Source organism: Dermacentor andersoni, chromosome 8, assembly GCF_023375885.2.
Source record: "Dermacentor andersoni chromosome 8, qqDerAnde1_hic_scaffold, whole genome shotgun sequence".
Taxonomy (NCBI): domain Eukaryota; kingdom Metazoa; phylum Arthropoda; class Arachnida; order Ixodida; family Ixodidae; genus Dermacentor; species Dermacentor andersoni.
The window spans coordinates 150,815,771-150,838,751 of record NC_092821.1 but is presented as its reverse complement, the minus strand read 5'-3'; the positions used below and the strand labels follow the sequence as shown (position 1 = coordinate 150,838,751).

General features: G+C 46.4%; 1 protein-coding gene across 1 annotated transcript in view; it reads left to right on the top strand.

Moving 5' to 3' along the window:
• The first annotated feature begins 276 nt into the window (after nucleotides 1–276).
• LOC126525978 (polycystin-1-like) overlaps nucleotides 277–22,981 on the top strand; it is an 80,982-nt gene continuing 58,277 nt past the window's right edge. Inside the window, exons 1-14 of the mRNA XM_072284146.1 lie at nucleotides 277–292; nucleotides 1,184–1,372; nucleotides 2,181–2,494; nucleotides 3,392–3,587; nucleotides 5,120–5,295; nucleotides 7,954–8,173; nucleotides 8,963–9,193; nucleotides 11,785–11,994; nucleotides 13,935–14,114; nucleotides 15,180–15,403; nucleotides 16,774–16,921; nucleotides 18,063–18,157; nucleotides 18,959–19,090; nucleotides 22,268–22,620. Coding sequence (XP_072140247.1) covers nucleotides 277–292; nucleotides 1,184–1,372; nucleotides 2,181–2,494; nucleotides 3,392–3,587; nucleotides 5,120–5,295; nucleotides 7,954–8,173; nucleotides 8,963–9,193; nucleotides 11,785–11,994; nucleotides 13,935–14,114; nucleotides 15,180–15,403; nucleotides 16,774–16,921; nucleotides 18,063–18,157; nucleotides 18,959–19,090; nucleotides 22,268–22,620 — 2,684 coding nt within the window. The remainder of the gene's footprint in view (nucleotides 293–1,183; nucleotides 1,373–2,180; nucleotides 2,495–3,391; nucleotides 3,588–5,119; nucleotides 5,296–7,953; nucleotides 8,174–8,962; nucleotides 9,194–11,784; nucleotides 11,995–13,934; nucleotides 14,115–15,179; nucleotides 15,404–16,773; nucleotides 16,922–18,062; nucleotides 18,158–18,958; nucleotides 19,091–22,267; nucleotides 22,621–22,981) is intronic.

The following is a 22,981-nucleotide window of genomic DNA, read 5'->3' as shown; positions in this document are numbered from 1 at the left end:
GCTCATTTTCCTTGGCTGGCTGCCTTCGCTAATATTCTGTCCAGCATCAGCATTCGCTGGAGCTTTCTCTTACGAACTGTTGTTTTCTAAGAGCTTTTTGTGAATACCGGCCCTGCTCTTTCGTTACCATTTATGCCATAATGCGAAGGTATCCACTGAAACTTCGTCTTGATCCTTTTTTGGCGATTTCGTTAAATGATACCAGCGACTGACGGCAGAACTTGTTTGGAGGCACGCCGCGAGATAGTGGCTGAATTTCTGACTTCCTGAGTCTAAATGTCTGAGTCCGAGAGTACGACGGCTGTGATCACCTGGAGGTTCTCCTGAAGTAATGATGTGCGAGTGGGGACTCAAAAGTAACGGCAATCTTTTGAACTGGGGTGGAAGCGTATACTAACACCAACGCGTGTCTCTAGTAGCGGGCATAATACAATATCGTCCTATTCAGTTCACCAAGCAGAGTCCTTGTGTAAAATTTTGTTCGCCCATTGCAATTTTCTTTCATATTTTGTCCTCAATTTCAGTTTTGCGATGTCGGGCATGGGAAAACAACGTGTGTAAATCCTGCTCTATTTTCTTTTCAGAAATTTTTTGGCGTCAGAGAACTTGTTCATTTCAATTTTGTATCGCAACGTCATACAGTGAACCAGTTTTTTAAGCTGAACTGCCTAATAGACTTTGTGATGCAGTACGATGAAAACACTCCTATCTGTGAACTCAGGCGAGTGGCTTGCGCATTGCACGATGGCGCTGCCACACAACTTCTTGACAAAAAATTGGATGACAACGCTACCCTACCTCCCTCTCCCTACTCCCCCTGTTTTGCGCCTTGCGAATTTCCTTCTTCAAAACAGAAACGTACCTTAAAATAAAGGATTTTTAAGATTTCGAGGGGCTACAGAAGAAAATAGCAAAAGCAGTGAGGGTCGTCAGTTTGCAAGAGTTGCTGGACAGGTTTAAACAATGAATAAAGCACTGAAGTAAATCTATTGCGCTCGAGGAATTGTACTTTAAACACGGGTAATGTTTTGGAATGTTTGAGTATGCTAATTAAAGAAAAACAGATCTCGTTATTGCTGGACCTCCCCTCGTAGGGAACGCAAACGCATTTTTCATGGCTGCTACAGTTTTCCTGCGAAACGTTTAAACGTCTGACTTGTGAGTCTCCCAAATTGCCGCCCAGTGTGCGCCCTCAAGGATGGCGACTGCCTGCGCTCGGACTCGGCGTCGTACTTCCAGCTGTCTCCCGGGGGCTACGACCCGACCAAAGGCATGGACGGTGCCCACTGCCAGAACCTGTGCGCCTCAATATCGGCGCCCTACTCGGGCATCCAGTCCAACCGATACTGTCTCTGCTCCGACGATCCCTTCGGTGAGTCTATCAGCAGTCGACTCCCGCTCCTCCGGCGCTTTGTTTGCATGACCACGGAAAGTTGTCCGCATTACGCCTCACTGCACGTGCATTCCAAAGGGCGAGTGTGGCTAGCGTGATGACGATGGTCGTCAATGGAATCCACTTTAAATCGGGGTGGCGACGAACAGTCACCGAGCCTGCGGTAGGTAATTATGGTTTAGTACAGTTATTACAATATATGGCAGTCTTCCTATCTCTTACCAGTGACGATCTCCGTCTCCATCTATTCTACGTTTCTTTATTTTTGTAATTATTATTTTAACATCTTCGAAACTGACGCGGCACCTCCTGTAAGCATATGCTGCCCCGGTCGCCCGACGTCTCAGAGTGCCCCTATACTGAGCGTCAGTATAACGGGCTGCCGACAGGAAAAATAGCGATTCCGCACCGACACAGAGCGATACTAATACTTACGTTCGCGATTATACATGCTTCTGTATTGAGTTATGTCGTGTACTTACCCGCAGAACTTTCGAAAACACGCTATATTTTTCAACAGCCATAGACACCCACACTCACAACACGGATGACGCTGGTCGAAGCGCTCTGAAAGGGCGTTTTATCATTCTGTTTTCGCTCTATCTAAGCAGTTACCACTGGTACACTGCGGTAGCGGAAGATTATGTATATTGGTTTAGTGGGCAGTAGAACTGCCCTATGGGCAGGCTTCTTGCGCAAGACAGCATGCTTACACTGAACCCGCTTTCTTGTAGCTCGCGGAAGCCATTTGCGTGTTCTATGTCTAACTGTGCGTGTTTGGTCGCAGCGGAGCGGCTGACGGCCACCAAGAAGGATGTGTGCGACAAGGGCGAGCAGCTGTCGACGCGCTTCTTCCACTCCGACTTGTTCTCGCCCGTCGAGGGGCTGCGCGTGATGCCATCGTCCTCGGTGGTGAGCGTCGGCGAAGAAGTGACGCTGCACCTGGCCGTCAAGTCCGGCCGCAATGCCACCGTGCTGTTCAACTTCGGCGACGGGCTGCCCGGCACGCGAGGCACGCTGAACACCGAGCCCCGTTACATCTACTGGAGGCCGGGCACCTACAAGATCGTCGTGCTCGCTACGCCAGTCGGTGCCTCGGATGTAAGTGGAGCGTCGGTGGGGGCGGTAGGATGATTTCATTTGCTATTCAAAGGTGCCTCCATCGTGGACTGTTGCAAAAAGAGTGTTCTGCTTTGTGCGCAGTGACGTCAAAGTAAGAGTTTAAATGGCCATGGAACACCGGACGCATCTGCGCAACAATTTTCATGCGTGTTAATCGATTGTAGTATACCGTGTGTTTGGTTGAAGCAGATACAAAACGGCAGCGTTAATGGCGAAAAATGGCTATACACAAACGCTTTCCTAAAATGGTCTATGCGCTATCAACGCTCGCGCTATAGAACGTTGCTTCTGGCCCCGTGATGTTCAATCAACCAGTGCCCCCACCAGCTAGGGCTTTCAAACTCCACAGAAAGAAGAGCGCTTCAAGACGGGACACAAGGGAGGAACCACAGACACGCTGAGCTAACAAATGTGTGTAAGCTTTCTCCCTTGTGTCCAGTCTAGAAGCGGTGTCCTTTGTGTGATAATGAACCAACTAGCCCGTTAGTCAATCCTTGCAAGCTTTGCAATTCCATTTCGCGCATTCCAATCTTTCGTAACGTTTCTATTTTTGAGTCAGTTTGAGCACTATGTCGGCATCGTAGAAGATACGAGTCACCAAGGTTCGTTTAATGGGAGTCGCCTTCACGTCAGCCTACCGGATCAGTAAAAGAAAAAGAATATTCACCCGTGGCCAACTGAAACAGCGATGCCTTACTCTCCGTTCTAGTATACGCTTGAAGTCAATGCAGAAAACTTTGTTGTAACACGTGTGGGTTTGCACAATGTTCAATACACTGTTTCTACAGTAGAAATCTGGGTTGTATAGAAGGCTCGAGCGACAATGAAAGCCTGAGCTAAGAGAGCATTGGAGAACGCATCTGTCTGGCTGTGCAGTTGTACACGGTTCGAGCGGAGGCCATGGTGGTGGTGACCACGGCTCCAGACGAGGACTCGGTGCATTGGAATTGCCCCGCACTGGTGGAGCCCGGGGCGGGCTTCACCTGCCACCTGAGCGTTAGCGCGGGCGCAGACATGACCGCCGAGGTCGACCCTGGCGACGGCTCGCGGCGTCAGGTCATGAAGCTGCCCGGTGCGTATGCACTGCATGCTAGCACTTCAATACATGCCGTCCGTCCGTCGCCGCTTACGCATTCATCTAAAGAGAAATTGCACAAAAGAAGATGTCACATAAGGCTACAAACGAAAGGACGTGTGTCACCAACAACTGTATTTCCTGAAGGCATTTACGAGACATACATAGATGTTCCCCATAACGCAAGTGCATCACGCCAATGCTCTAACTTCCCATTAAGATTTCACGTTGAAAACTCTCGCGAGATATCCCGTCTCAGACGCATACAAGGACATCGGTGCAATCAGAAAATAAAGTTAGTGGCACTTGCCCCATCGTCCAGTCTTATGTGTCGTCGTCTTTCGGGCCATTTCTTCCAAGATGATCCCGTACCTAATGGGCCAACAGCAAGACGTACTAACGTATGCATGCCATGTGCTGCCCGGTGGGTAACGGGCACTCCTGGGAACTCCACCTTTTGTTTGAACTCCACTTCTCGAGAGAGAGAGAGAGAGAGAGTGGAGAGAGAGAGAGAGAAGTTAAAATCAGGGCAACGCTAGTCAGACTACAGTGTTCTTTTTAAATTGCGTTGTTGTTACATTTTCTCAGAGTCAGGCTTGCCATGTGCCAGATACGGCGTTCTCTATTGCACTTCTTTCGACGACTCTTCATTATGCCGCTATAAGCGATCCCGCACCACTATTTTGCCCCTATTCATTCATTAACCATCATAGATAATCATGTCCGGACTTTGGTTAATCAGGGGAATTTTCAAAGCATTGTGCATTCTGCTCCTCCTCCCCTGTGGCATGCACTTTGTGAGCAGAAAGCTTTGAGTACGCTCGGAGCATTAGAAGGTGGTGGCAAAAACTTATTTTCCGCTGTGAACAGCTAAGGGCAATGTATCACTACTTGTTGCTTGGCTAGTTGGCTCATACTTCTCACGGTGAAAAAGAGGCGAAACCATGTGAAGGAACGACAGGACTTCAGTATTTTCTTCACATGATTTTGCTTCTTTTACAGCGCAAGAAGTTCAAGTCAAGTCTTCCAGTTCTTAATGGAATGCCATCTGATCAACTGGTATAGAGAAAGATCTCACTAATCTTGCATACAAAGCACCTCCTCGCCAGCAAAGCACCCATTTTGTTTGCGTGTGTGTGTGTGTGTGTGTGTGTGTGTGTGTGTGTGTGCGTGCGTGTGCGTGTGCGTGTGTGTGTGTGGGGGGGGGGGGGGAGGGCGGGCGCTTATAACAAGAAGAACCAGGAAAGGCTGAATGGAACGAACGATCCCTACACAGAGGTATCGCTTACACCTGACTCTCAAAAACATTCCCTGCCACGGCGATGAGCTTTGCGACATATCTGTGGGACCCGAAAGGTGAGGGCACGATTACGAGTATTAAGAAAGTAATAAGTATAGAAAGATAAAAACGAGGCGACTTTCTGGAGCTTACGTACTGCATGTTTCTTCTGAGGGGCGCTTGCCGCTGCATTCGCGACCTGTCGCCGACTGTAGGCGTTTCAGCAGTGTTCATCGCCGGTGACACGCAGACGTGGTGCCCGTGTCCATGGGCGAGCCTGTGCCCCAGTTCCAGACGGAGGAGGTCGTGGCGGACGAGGACGACTCTGCCGACTCCGGTGTCCTGCCGCTGGCACGCACCGTGCACTCGGGCCAGATTGACGTCATCCACGGATACGGAAGCGTCCCCGGAAAGATGGACATACTGGTGGGTGCGAGGGAACCACTGTGAAAGTGCAATCTCGTGCCACGCGATGAACTTTATGACGAGACGAAGCTATAGGCTTGAATTCATGCACACGGTATCAGGCATAAAGAAGCCCAAGGCCGGTATTGTACAACGTTGCTTTCGCTTAATTCTATCCGAATATTAGTATTCATTGCTCCCTAAGGATGATATTGCCGGTTAACTGCCACTGTGGCTCCGGCAGGAGCACGAAGAGAAATGAAAATGGAATCGTTGCATTATCCCGGTCTTGGAGTGCCACCATTTTGGAATGCTAACATGAGAGCTACCTAGGCTAGCTCTTACTAGTGTTCCTGTATATGCTCCCGCAGGGAGCAGAGTTGCGCATAGTACCGCCGCCGTGATCCATCTCTGCAGCGAAGCCAATCCTCGCGCGCGCAGGAGCCAAATGCCGCGCGGTGTTCCGCCTTTTTCTCTGGTGGTCGCGAGCTGCAAGCGCCAATTGTTCGCAGGCGCTTAGCAAAGGGCACTTGTTAATACAGGCTACGCTCGAACGAGTCATTCGTGCAGCCGGAGGGGGTGGGCTTCCAACCAACCGAAACTTTGTATGCACCTATGTAAACACGCATATACAAACACACACACGAACGTACAAATATGGGGTGGGACCGCCTTCGATTCCCCAAAATAAAATACTCCCGTGGCTCGAACAGCTCCAAAGTTCGCTCGCAAACGCGCAGTACGTTGCCACAAACAGCGGTGCAATGATTTTCAGCATGCATATGAAGTTACCTTATCATGGTCAGAAAGCAAGAAATGTTTTAAAGAGTGTTTAAAACTTCACACACGTAAGGTGGACACTTAGCGCATTTTGGCTGCCGAAACCAGCCGATTAATGACCGTCGCCAAGAGAGCTATCGTGCCTGCAGTTATGTCAGTGACCGTTAACAGAGCGCCATTTATCACTAACCATCGTTCACAACAGCTGCACGTTTTCGATACATGCGGTGCAGACACAGATTTAAGCGCATTTCAAATGTTGACATGTGCACATTTTAAGCAAAGCTTACTTTTATTTACTATTACTATTTAGTAGTACTTACTATTTAGTAGTGCTTACTATTTAGTAGCAGCAAATCTGCAAATAGAAAAAGATTCAAGATGCAAGAGCTTCTAGCTGCTCCTCTGAACGCACGATCGACGGTCCCACGGAGGAAGGAAACTAAGGAGAGGCCCTACCCCCTCCGCGCGCTAGGAGAAAAGTGTGGCGGAAATGACGTAGTAGGTTCTCATTTTTTTTGCTGCTTTTTTTTTCTTTTTTTTTGTTGTATGGCCACGCCTTTTGGGCCACAATGGCGGCGTTATGGTTTTGAGCGCTCACACGTGTTGCTCTGGTAGGTTTCGGGCCGTGGCAAAGGCGCTGAGTGGGCGGGTTTGCGTTAGTCACCGTGTCTTGTTGCGCTGTGTTACCTGCACCGTGCTCTGCCAGATGTTGCGCGAGCGCGCGACACCACGCGCAGCGCGGCGTGGTTTCGCGAAAGATGTAAACAAGAGAGGAGGGTGGCCCAAAAGGCGGAGCATCGCCATGAGCAACGCCAAATTGCGGCTTCACTTTTGCTTCACAAAGAGTGACGTCAGGGCCTCTCCTTAGTTTCCTTCCTCCGTGGACGGTCCACTGATTGCACTGGCGATGGTACTGACGGAAACGACGAGTTCGCATGAGTCGGCGATGCGCCCGTAAAGTTGGCTTCGCAGCGGCGCGGATCATTTGACGTCATTTTTCGCGCTCGGCCAATAGCGGTGCGAGCGGCGCCGGAAAAGGTATGCGCAACTCTGCTCCCTGCGGGAGCATATACAGGAACACTAGCTCTTACTAAACAACAGCGACACCTACAACAAACACAAGCGTCTTCAAGTGGCAGCTTCTACGGACTATATGTTTCGACGAGTTGGTTACTGTACACGAATCTTGAATCTTGAATCTTGAATAGATTACGGCCCCTGGTAAAAATGTAAACATTACTATACTAAAGTAACAGGAATTACTAAGCTGTGCTCTTGCGCTTAACTCTTCCTATTCTTGTGCTGTCTGTGAAGTTCTTTATAATGCAACTCAACATACTTGAATAGTGTCTAAGTTCAATCAGCTTGAAGAACTTGCTGCCTGTATATAAGCAAGTCGCGAGCTCGTGCTTGAGTTCGCAACCAACGAAGAGCAAAAGGGGAAGACCGTGAGACCGAGTAGTATGTGTTTATTACCCCTTAGTGCGAAGTGAAGACACGATTAAGAGTTCAGACAGGGCTTCTGTATTAACTTGGGAAAAACAGATCGTGGTCCTTGACCTGCGAATACCGCAGGAGAACCTTATCCTCCGCTTACCTGGTTATCGTTATGCTTGGCCGCAGGCGCGTAATGGGAATCACAACGAGAGCAAAGGTGCTATTGTGTGCATTGCCGAATTCCGCCAGATTGTAGAATTTGCAGTCTGGTCAGCTGTGATTGGCCAAGAGGGCTGCTATGGTCTCTCTGATTGGCTCACAATGTCATCATTACAGAATTTGATAATATGGCCGAATTCGACAATGTCCGGGAGAGCATCCTAGCACAGAAGGTGGGCAAGAGACTGGGCGTTCGTGCACTGTACTGCAGCAACGGTTCGCTTTGCTTCCACCGTGCAGCTTCTGCGTCCCACGTGCCAAGGCTGCACGTTCCTGGGCAACAACGTCACCTGCCACGAGGGGGCCTCCCTGTGCTCGCAGGAAGCCAACTGCCTGCGCAGCGACCAGTGTCCCAAGAATGAGGTGTACTCCATCTACAAGATGGTCGAAACCATCTCCATCATGGTCAACAAGGGATACTTTGTGCACCGCCTCTCCAGCCCCGTGCCCATAGTCTCCGGTTTGTCATAATTCTGTTGTCGTTGTTTTCAGACCCAGCGAAGTAAATGTTCCAGACGCTTGAATGTGGTTGTAGAGACTTGGAGATTCGAAATTATTGTCACGCTTAGCATTGATTGCTTTATGCAACCTCATACTAAACAATGTAATCTTGTACTCTTGGTACACAACACTTAGCAGCAAACGTAAAGCCTTTGTCAAAAGTATTCGAGCTGCTTTCCGCCTTCACCACATATGTTATTCAGCTACATGAGTTTAATTTCATTTAATTTTATTACCCTCAAGCGCATGCGCATTACATAAGGGAGTGGTACATAACACACAGAGAAAATTTAACAAACACAACCAGGATTCTTCTAGCACTTATGACACTCCATGCCTGGGGGAGGTGAGAACGAGAGCTATTTTCATTCTTCAGGATGTTGTAATTCACGATATATGCCACAGTTTCTCTCTCAAATTGCCTGTAGCCAGCCTGGCGTTCGCAAGTGACGTAGTCCGTATACTTTTGACAAGGAGTGTACAGAGGCGTTAATCCTGTGGTGATTATCTTTGTAAAACGGTTTCTCTTTCCTCAACTAAGCTTCAGCTGCCATTTGACAAATTAATATTCTTCCTAACGGCGGTTTGGCACCACTTTCACCAGCAACAATGTCTTTATTTTAATTTAATCAAGAAAATGACGTGTTAGTACAAATTCAAGTAGCTACAGACAGCGTCATCATAGCCACCATTCTCGCCCTGATACAAGCTTGTCGTTAACGTGATGTCTGCCGCCGACAACTGACAGGAGACATCCTGGGCTTCACAACTTCGGGCGGCCGGTTGGCGTACCGGGCCACTCGCAGCGGCGAACCCTCGGACTTGGTCAAACGCAACCAGCTCAAAGGTCAGGCCGTCCGCACGGACGACCTGCTGGAGATAGGACGGCGCTACCTGGTCGGCGCCCTGCTCACTTCTTCTGTGAACCTCACCTACGACTACCTCTACGTAGAGCCCGGCGCATACGAGTTCAGAATCAGTGAGTGACCCGCTTTTTTTTTTTAGAGAGATACCCCTCGCTCAATAGATGTTCTCATGAACTTGCAACGACAAGTCATGGAATTGTGTGTTTCTTTCCTGTACGCTCCGCTTGTTGGCATTGTCCATTTTGTTTGTGCCGCACTATTTTTCATGGTTAATCAACTGAAAACTTTGAGATTTAATATTTTATAGCGTACCCTTTTTAAGTGACCTGTCCAAACCTTTATGTAAATCAGGAGAATTAGATTATAACGTAGATAAATTATTAAGGTCATAGAAGTCTCACTCCATCTGCGCTTTCCTTACGGATTCTACTTCACGTATTACGACTATACAACTTGTGAACGGAAGGTTATGCCGGGTCACGTATTATTTGTGCACCTTCCTGTTTCAGCCATATGTGACGTATTATATTTTAGTCTAAAGAGCAGGCGAAACGCTGTGGCTGCTGTCCGTAGAAATATGTTAATCTGTTTATTCGCTGGCAAACAGGTTCAGTTCTGCGATGCTTTCCATGTAATAATTGAGCATAGTTTGCCACATAAAATTATCAGACTTAATGTTACATCGAATTACGTGAAGCATGCCAGATATCTTCTACGTGTGAAATACTTTTTATTGTGACGCAAGTACGAGCAATGAGATAAGTCTCTCTAGGCTTCGTAGTGTTGCGAACTATATACGAAGCGCAGTACTGTCCTGTTAACGCTAAAACTGCCAGATACATGAATGCTGCGGCCACTAGCTGACGATATTTTATGAAAAAAGAGCTGACTTTATAAAATCTTGCCCTTACTGCCACTTGGTGCCGCAGCATGGCAAACACAAAAGAGAAACAGAATAAATTTTCATGAAAAGAAAGACATAGAGGTTGGCCGGGGAAATGTGTCTGGCCACCAAATTTCCTACAAAAAGAACTACAGTCGACTCTCCCTCGACCCTTGCGGGACCGCAAGATTTCTTAGAATGATCTGTACGGCCGAGTGAAGAAGCGGTGGCACAACGAATAAATTCAACTATTTTTTATTGCTTGGAGTATAGTCACGTAATGTATTTTTGCTTCTTGCTCTTGAAGCACGACTCAACCAGCATGAGGCGGAGAGCATGCACTGACATGCACTGACTAAAAACTCCTGTAGCGCTACAAGGCATGCGACACAAGCGGGAACGATTGATTTCGCGGATGGAAGGAGCGTCAGCCAATAAAAGAAAAAATATATAAATAATAGACCTTCACAACTAGGAAAACATGTAGCACTGTATGTCGAATTCCTTCTGTTTTCAAAGTTTTAGTAGCAGCGGTTCGCGCGAGGGCGCCGGTGGGCGTCGAATTAACCGGAGCGGCTTCAAATTTGAACTGAACGAATTTTCCTTCCGTAGTAATGTATGGTCCTTCGACGGGGCTTTCCAGTGCGTTCGAATTAAGCGAAAGGTAGAATTAACTGAGGTCTAATTAGTGGGAGTCGACTGCAGTGGGACTCTGGCGCTGGTTGCGAGCCTAGCAGCACAAATAGCGTGGGAATGGTGGTAAGTTGTGCATAGATTAGCCTAACCTTGTTCTTTTGACTTCACACGGCTTTTACACTTTGCAAGCTTACCATCGTCAGCAAGTATATTGCGTTATAAACGCAACAACTGGCAGCGATAATGCATGTGTGCGAATAATTATTGCCCCCCCCCCCATTACAGTGCTCTAAAAACCACGACTGCTTGGAAATTTAAAACGACTAAGCGTAATAAATAACTGCGCAAGAACATCTGAACCCGAAAGCACAATGGCCGTGTGGATGCATGTACAACAACCGTCATTCTCGTTGTAGCTGAACGATGGATGGATGGATGGATGTTATGAGCGTCCCCTTTGGAACGGGGCGGTGGGTTGCGCCACCAATCTCTTGTTATTTCATTGCCTAATGCCCTACCTATGTTTAAAAAAAATAAGAAAAAGAAACCACGATGAACTCTCATGACCAAAGTTTCTGAACCCCTGTTGTAAACTATGTTTTGTATGCCTCCTTTGTTTGTCTTTTCCCTTCTTTTCTTCTACCAATCTTCCAATCACCTCTTACTAATCTCTATTGCGGACATGTTAACTTTCCTCCTGCTCTTGCTGAACCCAAAGGCTTCAAAGAGGCCAGTGATTCCTAAATCGGCCGCTGGGCAGATATCTTCACATTCTAATAAAACATGCTCCATCGTTTCCCAGCTTTACCGCAGCAAGCCCATGCACACGATCCCTGCGCCAGAGTTCCCTCTAGTAGGAAACTCTAGTAGGAAACTACGTCTCTGACCTGCTATACTCCACGCCGCGGTAAGCGGGAACGGAAAAAATATGACGGGACGAGCTAAAGCTGAGATGGCTGCGCTGTTCTTTCAGGAAGCCTCAAATTTATTAACACAAACTAGCTATATGCTGCTTGACAAGAGCGAAGACAGTTCATCACGATCGGTGGGAATGGTGAAAATGAGTCACAACGGTAATTCTTTTGAGGAAACAGGCTTCACGAAACCGGAAGTTGGCAGACAGGAGCGCAAATCTGGAGGTATAAGCCGGCTCTACGTGATTATGTTTTTCTTTCTTGTTTGCAGGTCTACAAAACAGGCACCACGACACTACTGTACGCAAGATGGCGGACGTGAGTAGCCAAGAGAAACTGACCAGCTTCCGGCTGGAGGTGTCCAGGAATCAAGTGCCGACGGGGACTGAAGTCGAGATTACTGCCCGCATGTTCGGTGGGAGTGACGTTACAATGGTGTGGAATTTCGGTGATGGTCACACCACTAAGGAAGTTGTTAAAAGTAAGTTCACTCCCGATTGTTCGCAGGCAGACGCTATAAAGGCAAAATGGTGAAAGTCAAAACGTATAGAACTGCGCTCGGATAAATAAAAACATAATTTAAAATCTGGATTTATTGTAAATTGCTATGGTGCGCTAAATAAAAGTTGTCCTGGAAAATGAGCTGTTTATGAAACATGAAGCTCTTGAGGACCCAAAGAAAATAATAAAGTGTTGAGTGCCTTCCCTCTGCTTTTTATTTATTTATTTATTTATTTATTTATTTATTTATTTATTTATTTATTTATTTATTTCATATGTTTGAGAATAATAAACAGCACTTCGCTTGGCTTCACCTATATTTACACATGTCCAAATTCTATTTGGCGATGGGCTTCAAAGGCAATCTGATTTTATCACAAGATTTATCAGTTCAGGATCTCCACAAATGTTTTGCAGGATGTGAGTTAACAAATAGTTTTGCTCTGTGCCTTAAGCGCAAGAGAAAGCTCTTGCGCTTCGAGGAACAAGATTAGCGAGCTCAGCACAAGTGTTTAATTTCAGCTATATATATATATATATATATATATATATATATATATGGTAAAGAGCAATTCTTCTGGCTACCTTTCACACTTAAGGAACTTGAGCGATGCTACAAGGTAAACAGAACAAGTATATACTTTCAGCGATTTCAACCGGTGCACCGATTTTCATCAGGGTTTACAAGAAAATGGTAGTGTTCGGCACTGATAGTGAAGACAGCAGACCGGGTGCCCGCTCGGTCTCAGATACATCAAACTGAAACGGACAGTTGTGACAGTGATGAGGGGTTTTATGTGCCTGATAACGACCGGGCACCCGGTCTGCTGTCTTCACTATCAGTGCCGAACACTACCATTTTCTTGTAAACCCTGATGAAAATCGGTGCACCGGTTGAAACCGCTGAAAGTATATACTTGTTCTGTTTACCTTGTATACCGTGTAGCATCGCCCAAGCTATATATTTATACATATATACAGATGGTCTCTGTTTCGTTTGCATTCGGAGGGAATAGCAACGAAACAGGCTCGTAAACAAAGAGATTTGGGTTTGAAACCGGCAAGGCATGGGTGATTCGGAGGTTAATCATCACAAACCGCAAAACGGTCTCAACGAATGCGCAAACCCACAATACGAGTGGCAGGACAGGACACCACACTGCCATTGCACACGTCGTTGGGCGTTGCGCTTTTGTTATAACATAGTAAAATTTGGTTCCTTTAACTTGTTCCTATTACAAGCTGTCTTGAAGCTTCCAAATCAGATCTCTCGCTTCAGTTTTTACCAAAATTGTAGGCTTGCACCTCTGAAAACTTTCTGCTTTACCACAACTTCTCCTGTACTCGCAATGTTGGAATCAAACGTGCATGCGGGCTCCTATCCTTGCAGCATTCGCAGTCCTACTGCGTGATGTTAAGCGCGCAAAATGGACGTGTAGATGCACGTTTTTAAACAGTGGTGGTGCACTTAAAGTAACTGCGAAATTTCCGCCTCCTTTCGTAGCCTCCTTACAAGCATTTAAAAGTTCTTACGCATTCTTACCAAAAGGACAACGCCGCACTAAGTACAAATCGCTGTTCACGCTGAAAAGACAAATGTGTTCATCCCAGCAAGGAAAACCTTTCATAGAAGTAAACAGCAACTACTTGCACCTGTATAGCAGTTTTATCTACCAGGCAAGAACAGACCTTGACGAAAGAAAATTGCGAATAATGACTGAAAATGCTACATTATGGGGCCTTCGCTTTCGCTTATGTTGGGCAATTCAACGTTAAGGGTCTGAACCTGCTGCTAGTTAAAAATTGTCTCTAAATATAAAGCTGAAATTACCCACCTCGACCTCAGATTCTGTTAAAATGGGAAGCTGAAGAGTTACCAGGTGTTTGAAATCCTTAGAACATCCCCCGTCGTCCTTGCAGGCGTCCTAGCGGGACAGCGTTTCCTGAAGAAGCACATATTCAAGGAGCCCGGCACGTACGTGGTGCAGGTGAATTCGTCCAACCTGCACGGAAACTTCATCGCCCGCCGGAGTGTCTCCGTCCAGAGGCCCGTCACCGAGGCCTGGGAGCTCTTCACGAACTCACCGGTCATCCTACCGGGTAAGCGTGACAATCCGGCCTTTTAGATGTAGAGCCGTACGTGGGCCATGACACATGCACACTCTCTTTGGTCGGCCAAGGGTCGGGTAGCCCAAAATAACAAATTTGAATATACGAAATGAAAGTGAAATTAAGCAGTGACGTTGAGATCAAAAGAAATAAAATTTGAAAATTAACGAATAAATGAGAACAAAAAAGACGGTCAAAAGTAATTTTTGGAAAGAAATATTAAGGTCTGAAATTAGTGATAAAATCGCATTGAACCTAAAAAAAATTCCTGCATGGCAGACCGAACCTTCAGGCGACTGCGCCCAAGAGATGAGACCACCAAGGATAGCAGATATGGAACAATTAAATCTAATCCCCGAATTGAAGCCACTGCAGCGCTAAGGAACACAGACAATGAAGAGGACATGACAGCACGGGCTCTATATAGCACCCGTGGTGTCCTGTCCTCTTCACTGTCTGTGTTCCTTTGCGCTGCAGTGGCTTCAATGCATATTAACCAACTCGCCCAAGAAGAAGAAGTTTTATTGTTAATCCACGAATATGGAGTGGTGTTCCTAAGGTTCCACGGAAGTGCGGCATATAGTTTGACAAAACAGTGCGAAATAAGTGCACGTTGTTATCGACGTTTGGAGCAATTTATTCTGATCATTGCTTACTCCATTTCGAACCCCAGAAATCACGGCGTATCACTTTTGATTGCGCTCATTTCGATAACTCCTCATTTTCATTTTGCGCGAGAAAGTTAGTGCAAACCCCATGGCTAGCATTCTTGATATCTTATTGTGAGTCTTCAGTTGTGGGTAGTTGACGAAGCCGATTATTAATTATCGAATTGCTATCTAAATTATCTCTTTCCCAACTAAAATTTCTTTTTTTTGTTCGAATGTACTTTGCATAGCCAGATATAAAGGTCAACAAGTTACAAGTTTTGTTGATCTTGAATGACTTTCACGCTTTGTTTGTTTAAGCACTCTACGGTGGTGTGGAAGGTGATCAGTACAGGCTTCTGACCCGAAAGTGGAGATAATACACTCGCCCTTGCGTGACTTTCCGCAGAGGCCATCTACCTGACACTGACCTACCCCAAAACGGAGAAGCTCCCCACAGACGCCGTGGCGCGAATAGCGTTTGGCGACCGCCAGAAGAGCAAGTGGAAAGTGCCCAGCGAGTCCGCCGAGAAAGTGTCACAAAAGTTCAGCCACGTGTACCTTCGGCCGGGACACTACAACGTTGCCGTCAACATCTCCAACCTGATATCGCACTACGTTCTCACGACCAGGGTACGCCACTTTATGTTACAGACACGTGGCGAGGTCTGCGTTTGTGAACAGAATACTAAACTTAGCACTATATGGCGAATGTTGCCCCTCCCCCTCCCCTCCGCTCACCGCCACCCTTCCCGCTGAACCTATGGCTCGTTCGCAATGAAATTTCGCATTCCGCGGAACATGCGTTTTAATACCGCGTCTGTGTGCAATATTCGCCCTTAATCTGCCCTCTCTCCCTTTTTGTTGTCCAAAGTAATTCCGAAGTACGCATTGTGAGAAAGGAGTGTGGTGCCATCGGTTATTGTTAGGTTGAAAGTTACACCCCGTGCCGTAGGACATGGGGAAACCATGTCCTACGGGCGAAACATTGCGCTTGCCACCACCCACGAAAAAGAGAAAAAGAAAAGTTGCTCTAGTCGTTTGGCATTCCTGTGGGCGACGGATATCTCTAATTTATTGTGAAGGTACTGACAGGAAAGTAATGCGCACAAATGCGGTATCAAAATACATCCACTCCGAAATGCCGCCTCTGGGTAAAACTTTATTGCGAAAGAGTCAGTAGCCGGAACAGTCGTGCTTGCATAACGTTTTGCAGATGTCACAATCTTGCCAGCCGTCTCACGAGTGTCTAGTTGCACAAATAGTGTAAAGTTTAGACCGACGTTTTATTTCTCTCAAGACAACCTCGACCTCATAGCAACCACCTCGATGGTTCGAATAAATGTTTTTTCTCTCTCTCTCTCTCTCAAGACAAGCAAACCGACAATCAGGATCCTAAATGAGTCGATAGATAAAAAAAATCATTTCACATCGATGTGACTATATACAGGGTGTCTTTTTTTCTTTCTTTTCTTTAGAATATTTAGTTTCTTTAAATATAGAAACGGCTTTGAGCGTAGTGAACATGGCGTTCTTGCAGAAGAGCTGAAAGGCGAGGCGCACATACTATATAATTTTGCGAACACAAATTAAATATGGTTAATTAGCTTTTTATGAGAACCATGAGGGTGGTTGTTCATATGACGCATGTAAGTGCCCCGCCACCGCCAGCAAAATCAAAAGCGAGCGCGCCGGGAGCGCCAGAAAGGCAGGCCCGCTGCCATGCGAGACGAAAGCGTCCCGTGACGAAGATCGCGACGGAAAGCATCTGCCCCGACGTGTAGGCGCATGCGCAGCAGGTATTGCGCAGGCGCTGCTTTTTCTGTCGCATATCATTCAAGAATAGAGTAAGCTGTAAGTTCAACACTCGTTCCGTCAACATTTTTCGGTGTCTGTTCGCTGGTTTGCGTTCACACACAAGTTCAGTCGCTACTTTCATCTTCCGCCGACAAGGCGTCGCAAGTGGCAGGAAAGCAATTTGCGAATGCTCGAACGACTGGCAGGTGGAGACGGCCACTCGAACCACGGGTCTGCTGGCCAAGGTTCAGTTCCAGCCGACGGACGACGCACCGCTCCGGGTGGGGCTCGGGTCGGCCAACGACATCTTCCCGACCACGCGACCCGTCGTGTTCACGGTCAAGACGGGAACCGGTGAGTGGGCAGCGAACTGCGTAATATTTAATGCTGTTTCAATATCTCCTGATTGAAAACGAGGGAGATAAAGCTAGCCAAACGAATGCGCGCCGCAAAGTGAAAACCATTTAAATTTACCCATAGAAAAAACAACAACTGTGATTCACATGAGCGCACAAAGATACAAAGGAAACCCAAACAGATTTCTTGTAGCATTTTGCTACTCTCGGTTGGACGTCAGTTTTTCCTTTCCATAATTCTTCCTCCTCCAGTTTGCGCAATTCCACACAACTGACTTTCAGTATTCACACATCGCGTATAGCAAGTGTTAATATGTTTGTTTTTATTCTTTACATTTCAGAACAGAATGATGTTCTTAGCATCTTTGGATTGCATTAAGCAACGTATATTTTGTTTCATTCACAAGGAAGGCTGTACGTCTTTTTTTTCTTTTTTTTCGTTCAGGCTCTGTGCATGTTATCTGAGTGCGTAAGCCTACAATGTTCGGGTAAAATACAAGAGGGAAAGGAACATTCTGCGCAACAGCAATTGCTACGGGAGAAAAGGAAGTCGAGCAACGTCGTACCTGAGTTGCTTCCGAGGTACCCTAGCGTAGAGCGAGGAGAATGAGAGGATAACAGGAGCTTAATTGCTCACAACCAAGTAGCCCAACTTCACACTCTCGTAGGAAAATAAAGACGCGCAAGAACATTTCATCAGAGGAGAAAACAGACAGAGGTAACGAGAAGTATATAGATACACAAGCACTTCTTGTTATTGTGCTCGTGTGTTTCCTGCGCTGAACTTTTTTTTACTAAATTTCCCCAAGATACAACGCATTAAAGACAACGGGTAGCATTTCCAGATAAAATAAAGATTAGCTGCTGCTTTGTTTTTTTTTTTACTTCTGCAATGTAAATGGCTATCAATATTGAACAGCCTAATAGAGAGCGTAAAGGATTAAATGTGGCTGTTCTGTTTGGCATAGTTACTGTGCAAATACAGGGAAATAATATTGTTGTCTAATTGGAATATATTGATCGTATACCACGTACTACAGCATTTTCTTCGGTATCTTTTTTTTTTTATTTCGATATATTGAAACGCATTTACCACGCCTTGCTTGCGGCTTTCATTTTCTCAATCATTTTGCCTTCAGGCGTTGTGGAAATGTTCATTATCGAGACTGCCAAGGGACAGCTTCTGGCCAACGGTACGGGCAAGACACTGAAGTATACGCTCAACTTTCCTGAGGTGAGCACTGTTGCGTTGAATGAGTTGCGCACAACGTACACTGTAAAATAAATTACACACTTAAAAGCGACAAAGGGTGTGAATGTGTCTATAACTCACACCCTTATACCCTAAAAGAGTGTAAGAATATGAGTTACAGACAGATTTACACCCTTCTTTCACTGTTAAGGATATAACTTATTTCACAGTGTACACGATAATGTGTGCCAGTGCGCAGACTTCTCGCAAGTCCAGAGAAATAACTCTCTTTGTACTCTGCAAAACAAAAGAAAATGATGTTCACATGTTCACTGAACTGCGAGCAAAAGAGAGGGAGCGCTTAAAGAATGGTACTTCAGCTCTTCAAGCTGAACTAGCTCTTCAAGCCGGTGGTTTCTGAAGGCCTTCACAAAAATTTGAATTAGCTTTTAGGTAACATTGTGCAAACACTCACTCGTGTGAATCCAACAAACAAATGAACCCAGAGAAAGGTGAAATTAACCGTCATTTTTATTTAAATATAGGAATAATAGGGAACAGTGAAATGAAATGAAATACCACGCAACGGGACGGCACAACAGAAAGGAAGGCGAACACAAGCACCTGTGCTCGTCTGTTGTGCCGTCCCGTTGCGCGGTATTTCAACATGTTTCTCATGTCAAAATACCAGCTAGCCCAACATTAAACTCTTTTAAAATGAAATGTAAGTGTACGAAAAGACAACTTCCCACAGGTGGGAGCCTAACTCACATATATATTCGGATATTTCACTTATGTGATGTGTGCGGTTAATTCGCATTTCTCTCAATTCTTTCCACGCAGCCAGGCCAGCACGACGTATTTGTATACGCCTGGAACCACGTGCAACATAGAACGGATCCCTTCGTCGTCAGTTTCCGTAGCATGGAACCCATTGAAGGACTGGATGTCTACATGAATGATACTACTCCCAAGGTAAGGCATATTCGGTCTTGTTTTGACTCACACGCACGCAAACGCTTTCAAAATGTATTCATCGTGGTGTTACGAGAGGCAACTGAGTCTCAAAGGCATAACGTGACTCGAGGGCCGAAGTTCTGGAGCCGGAGGAGATACCGTTGGGGACGAGACACAACGACTGAACATTTATTGCATGACGAGAGCTAACGCCGAACGACAGAACAAAGCCTGCGTGTTCAAACACGCCCACACGCGCCTAGGCACCTCATTACAGAAGAAACATTCTGGGGCTTTATGTGCCAGAACCATGATCTGATTATGATGCACGCCGTAGTGGGTAACTAATGGATTAATTTTGACCACATGGAGTTACTAAACTTGCACCCATTGCACGGTCCACGGGCGTTGTTGCATTTCGCCCAACCTGGGAATACTTTACTGGATGTGGGCCACAAAGAGTTCGTAATAGTGGTGACCAAGGCGAATTAATTCACGACCAATTCCACTACGTGTAAACTAACCATGCTGAATTGCGGCTGCTTAGTCTTTGCTCAAAGCAAAGTGACTTTAGCCAAGGTGGCAACTATGGCCACCCTGTTATTCGTTCTAGTGGGTGAGACTGTTAACTCCTAGCCAAGTGTTTCCTTCTGTCTTTGGAGATTGGATGAGGAGGAGGAGAAGGAGGGGGATGAAAAGGAAGGAAGGAAAGGTAGGGAGGTCAACCGGACGCACGTCCGGTTTGCTACCCTACACAGGGGAAGGAGTTTATGGAAAGAAAAGAAAGGAGAGGGAGGGAAGAAGGCACTATTGGTGTGAGTGCATGCGGATGTCCATAACATCACGCCTATAATCGGTCACTGAGGCCAGTCGCTTTCATGAAATGTAGCAGTGACCGCGTCGCTTTGTAAGCCTGCGACGCATGGGGCCATGGTCTGAGAATCATATTCTTATTAATAATTATTTATATTAATAATTACTAATTATTGTAGTACTATGGTTTGACGCGTTTTCCTTCAGCATTAGCCCTTGTTAGGCTTTTTCTATAGTTAAACAAGACTAGACGGATTAGGTATCCTAACAAAGGAGTCTGGGTTATAAAATATGACCTCAGAAACTACAAAGAACAGGAGTCATGGAATTTCATGACTAGCTTGTCTGGTGATGATGATGGCAGCGGCTGCCGGTATACGCGTCGTCCTCCTTTCCTGAGCAGCGCTCCGCAAGGACCATTCTGCAATAATACCCCAAGTAAAACAGACCGCAATGCATTTTTTTTTACCTACTTCAGAGCAGTTTACTGCAAAAATTATCCGTAAAGACATATACACAGAAGAAAGTCCGCGAGAAATGAATGACGCCGAGTTTGCTCCTAAAATACAGCGCAGATATAAAAGATACAAGTAAAACTCTTGCTTGGGCTAGTTGGTTCATGCTTGAATTATTAAAGGCAAGGCGCAGAAGACCAGGACTCAAGAAGAAGAACACAAACGACAGGACCGGCGCCGGTCCTGTCATTTGTGTTCTTCTTCTTGAGTCCTGGTCTTCTGCGCCTTGCCTATAATAATAAAAGGTACGACATATTTATCAGCATCCGCGATCCCGCGCATCTTGGGAAGTGAAAATCTCATAGGAGCAAATCAACAAACAACTGAGACAGGCAATAGATACCTATTACAACAGCAGATGTGGACATTGTGGTACCACTGAGAAAATGTGGAAGAAATAGAGAGAGAAAGAGGGGGGAAGAAAAGTTATAAGTCTAAAGCAGGATTGTTAACCAGGTTGAGCCCGTTTGGCTACCCTGCACTGGAGAAGGGGGATTAAAAGATGAGTAGAAGGAAAGAAGTTCACAGCATGCACTTATGTAGGGGTGTTCATCGTTCAGGTTGTTACAAGCGGTCGTCTGGACTGTTGCATCGCAAGAAACGCTGCGTCGCTTTTGTGGCTTTTCACATCGCAGGCGCGCGAGGCCGCTGTCCTAGGATCTTCTCTTGCGTAAAAGACCAGTCATCTAATTTCCCTGAAGCTGCATCCGAAGGGCGGGCCTCTGACCTTTTAAGGGCAGTAACTCAGGCGTTGTTTCAAAGTTTCTTCTATGCCACATGTGTTACAAGTGACACTGTCCGGCATACTAATTAAGAATGAATATGTGGTCGTATAGAAAGACCAGCTGTTTCTATACTAAAGCTTTGGACAGCGGTAGGGCAGCACTTCAGGCGCAGGAGGTGGTAATGGCGAAAACCTATCTGGGACAACTAGAACAGAGATTTTAACGCTTATTTTGTGATCAGAAATAACAAATAGTTGCCACTGTCATCATCATCATCGTCGTCGTCGTCGTCGTCGTTGTCGTCATTCGTGTGTATGACAGGCCCAGCGGTTCATTATAGTATATACTTTGTCACACCTTTGCATAACTCATGTCATTGTGCACAGTCGGTGTTGCCTGCAATGAACTAGAAATTATGTATTTTTACTGATACGTAGCAGCCTATGTGCAATAAGCTAGCAGCGCAGGTTGCTAGAGGGCACCGGTTGCTAGCAATATCCTGTGCGCGACATTGGAGGAAACGCCGATTTACGGTACCCGAGAGTTTCTGGTGGTTCTAAAGAACGCAGGTGATCGACATTTCATTGTGACAGAACCTTTTGATAACAAAAACAGCTGACTTCATTATGACTCTTGCTGGTCCAGGCCACGAAAGCTATCTAATTCCTGGTCTTCAGAACCGCTACCTAACAGTTCACTTACTTCAGGTGGTACTGGCACATCTCCGTCGTCCTCCGGCTCACCATCACATATCTCGCTTTCATTGACGTCGGTTTCAGGCGTATTTGCACAGAGCCAAGCTTTCTTGAAGCCAACGACTACCATTTTCACAGAGACAGAATCCGAGGCGTCGCTGACAAATTTGGCTGCTTCGCCAAATCCCGCGTAGAATTCCGCTTATAGGTAGCACCGTTGTGTTAGACGCAGCAATAAAATCGTGAGCAGAAACCACAACTTAAAGCTCGGAAAATGTGGTATATAGCATCCGCCTGTCCGATACAGTCATTCGACACTCAGCAAAGCTGTATTCCGGCATAATACATGTGGGGCAACGGCGTCCCATGAGTAAGACAACCACATGATGAGGCGAGCACAAGCCCTTAATTTTTATCAGCCAACCCTTGGCTCTGCCCCTCTTGCAGGACGAGCACATCCGCAACTTCATGGTGACCTTCGACCTGAGGGGCACCGATACGTGCGTCGTGGTGGACTACGGTGACGAGTCGCCCAAGCGGGCCTACGGCTCTCGCTCCCAGTGCTTCACGCGATACCGGCCCGAGCAGTTCCAATTCGAAGGAGACCTCGAGACCCCGCTCTGGCTGCAGAACATCTACGAGCGCGGGTTCGACTACGTCTTCACCTTGCTGGCCTTCAACGACATCAGCGAGCAGACGAGTGTGCTCAACTTCACGGTGAACAACGAACCGTGCAAGCCACCCATTATCAAGATACGCAACCAAGTTCTGGACCCTGCAAACGCTACCGTTTTTTACAGGTACGGCGCCGCTTACAAGTTGCGGCGCAAGGGAGTACCGAGCTTTGTTTCGAGTGCCGTCTGCAGCAACGATTATGAAAATTTTAACGATCGTAAAGCTATTGACTCTCCTGCGGGTTGTTTAGGTTTATCTCGGGGTACGTTTTCTTGCGATGACTGTATTTAATAACATCAGTGTTGCTAACGTCTTGTCGGACAAAGTCGCTTTCTTAGAGAAAGCCTATAGAGAAATTTCAGTAGATTCATACGCTTCCTGTTAGTTAATGATGGTAGCTTATATTTGTATAGTCGCTGCGATATTCACCTGTATCGGGAGATGTTATGAATGAACCCGACGACGTTGTTCTGTACTTCAATTTTA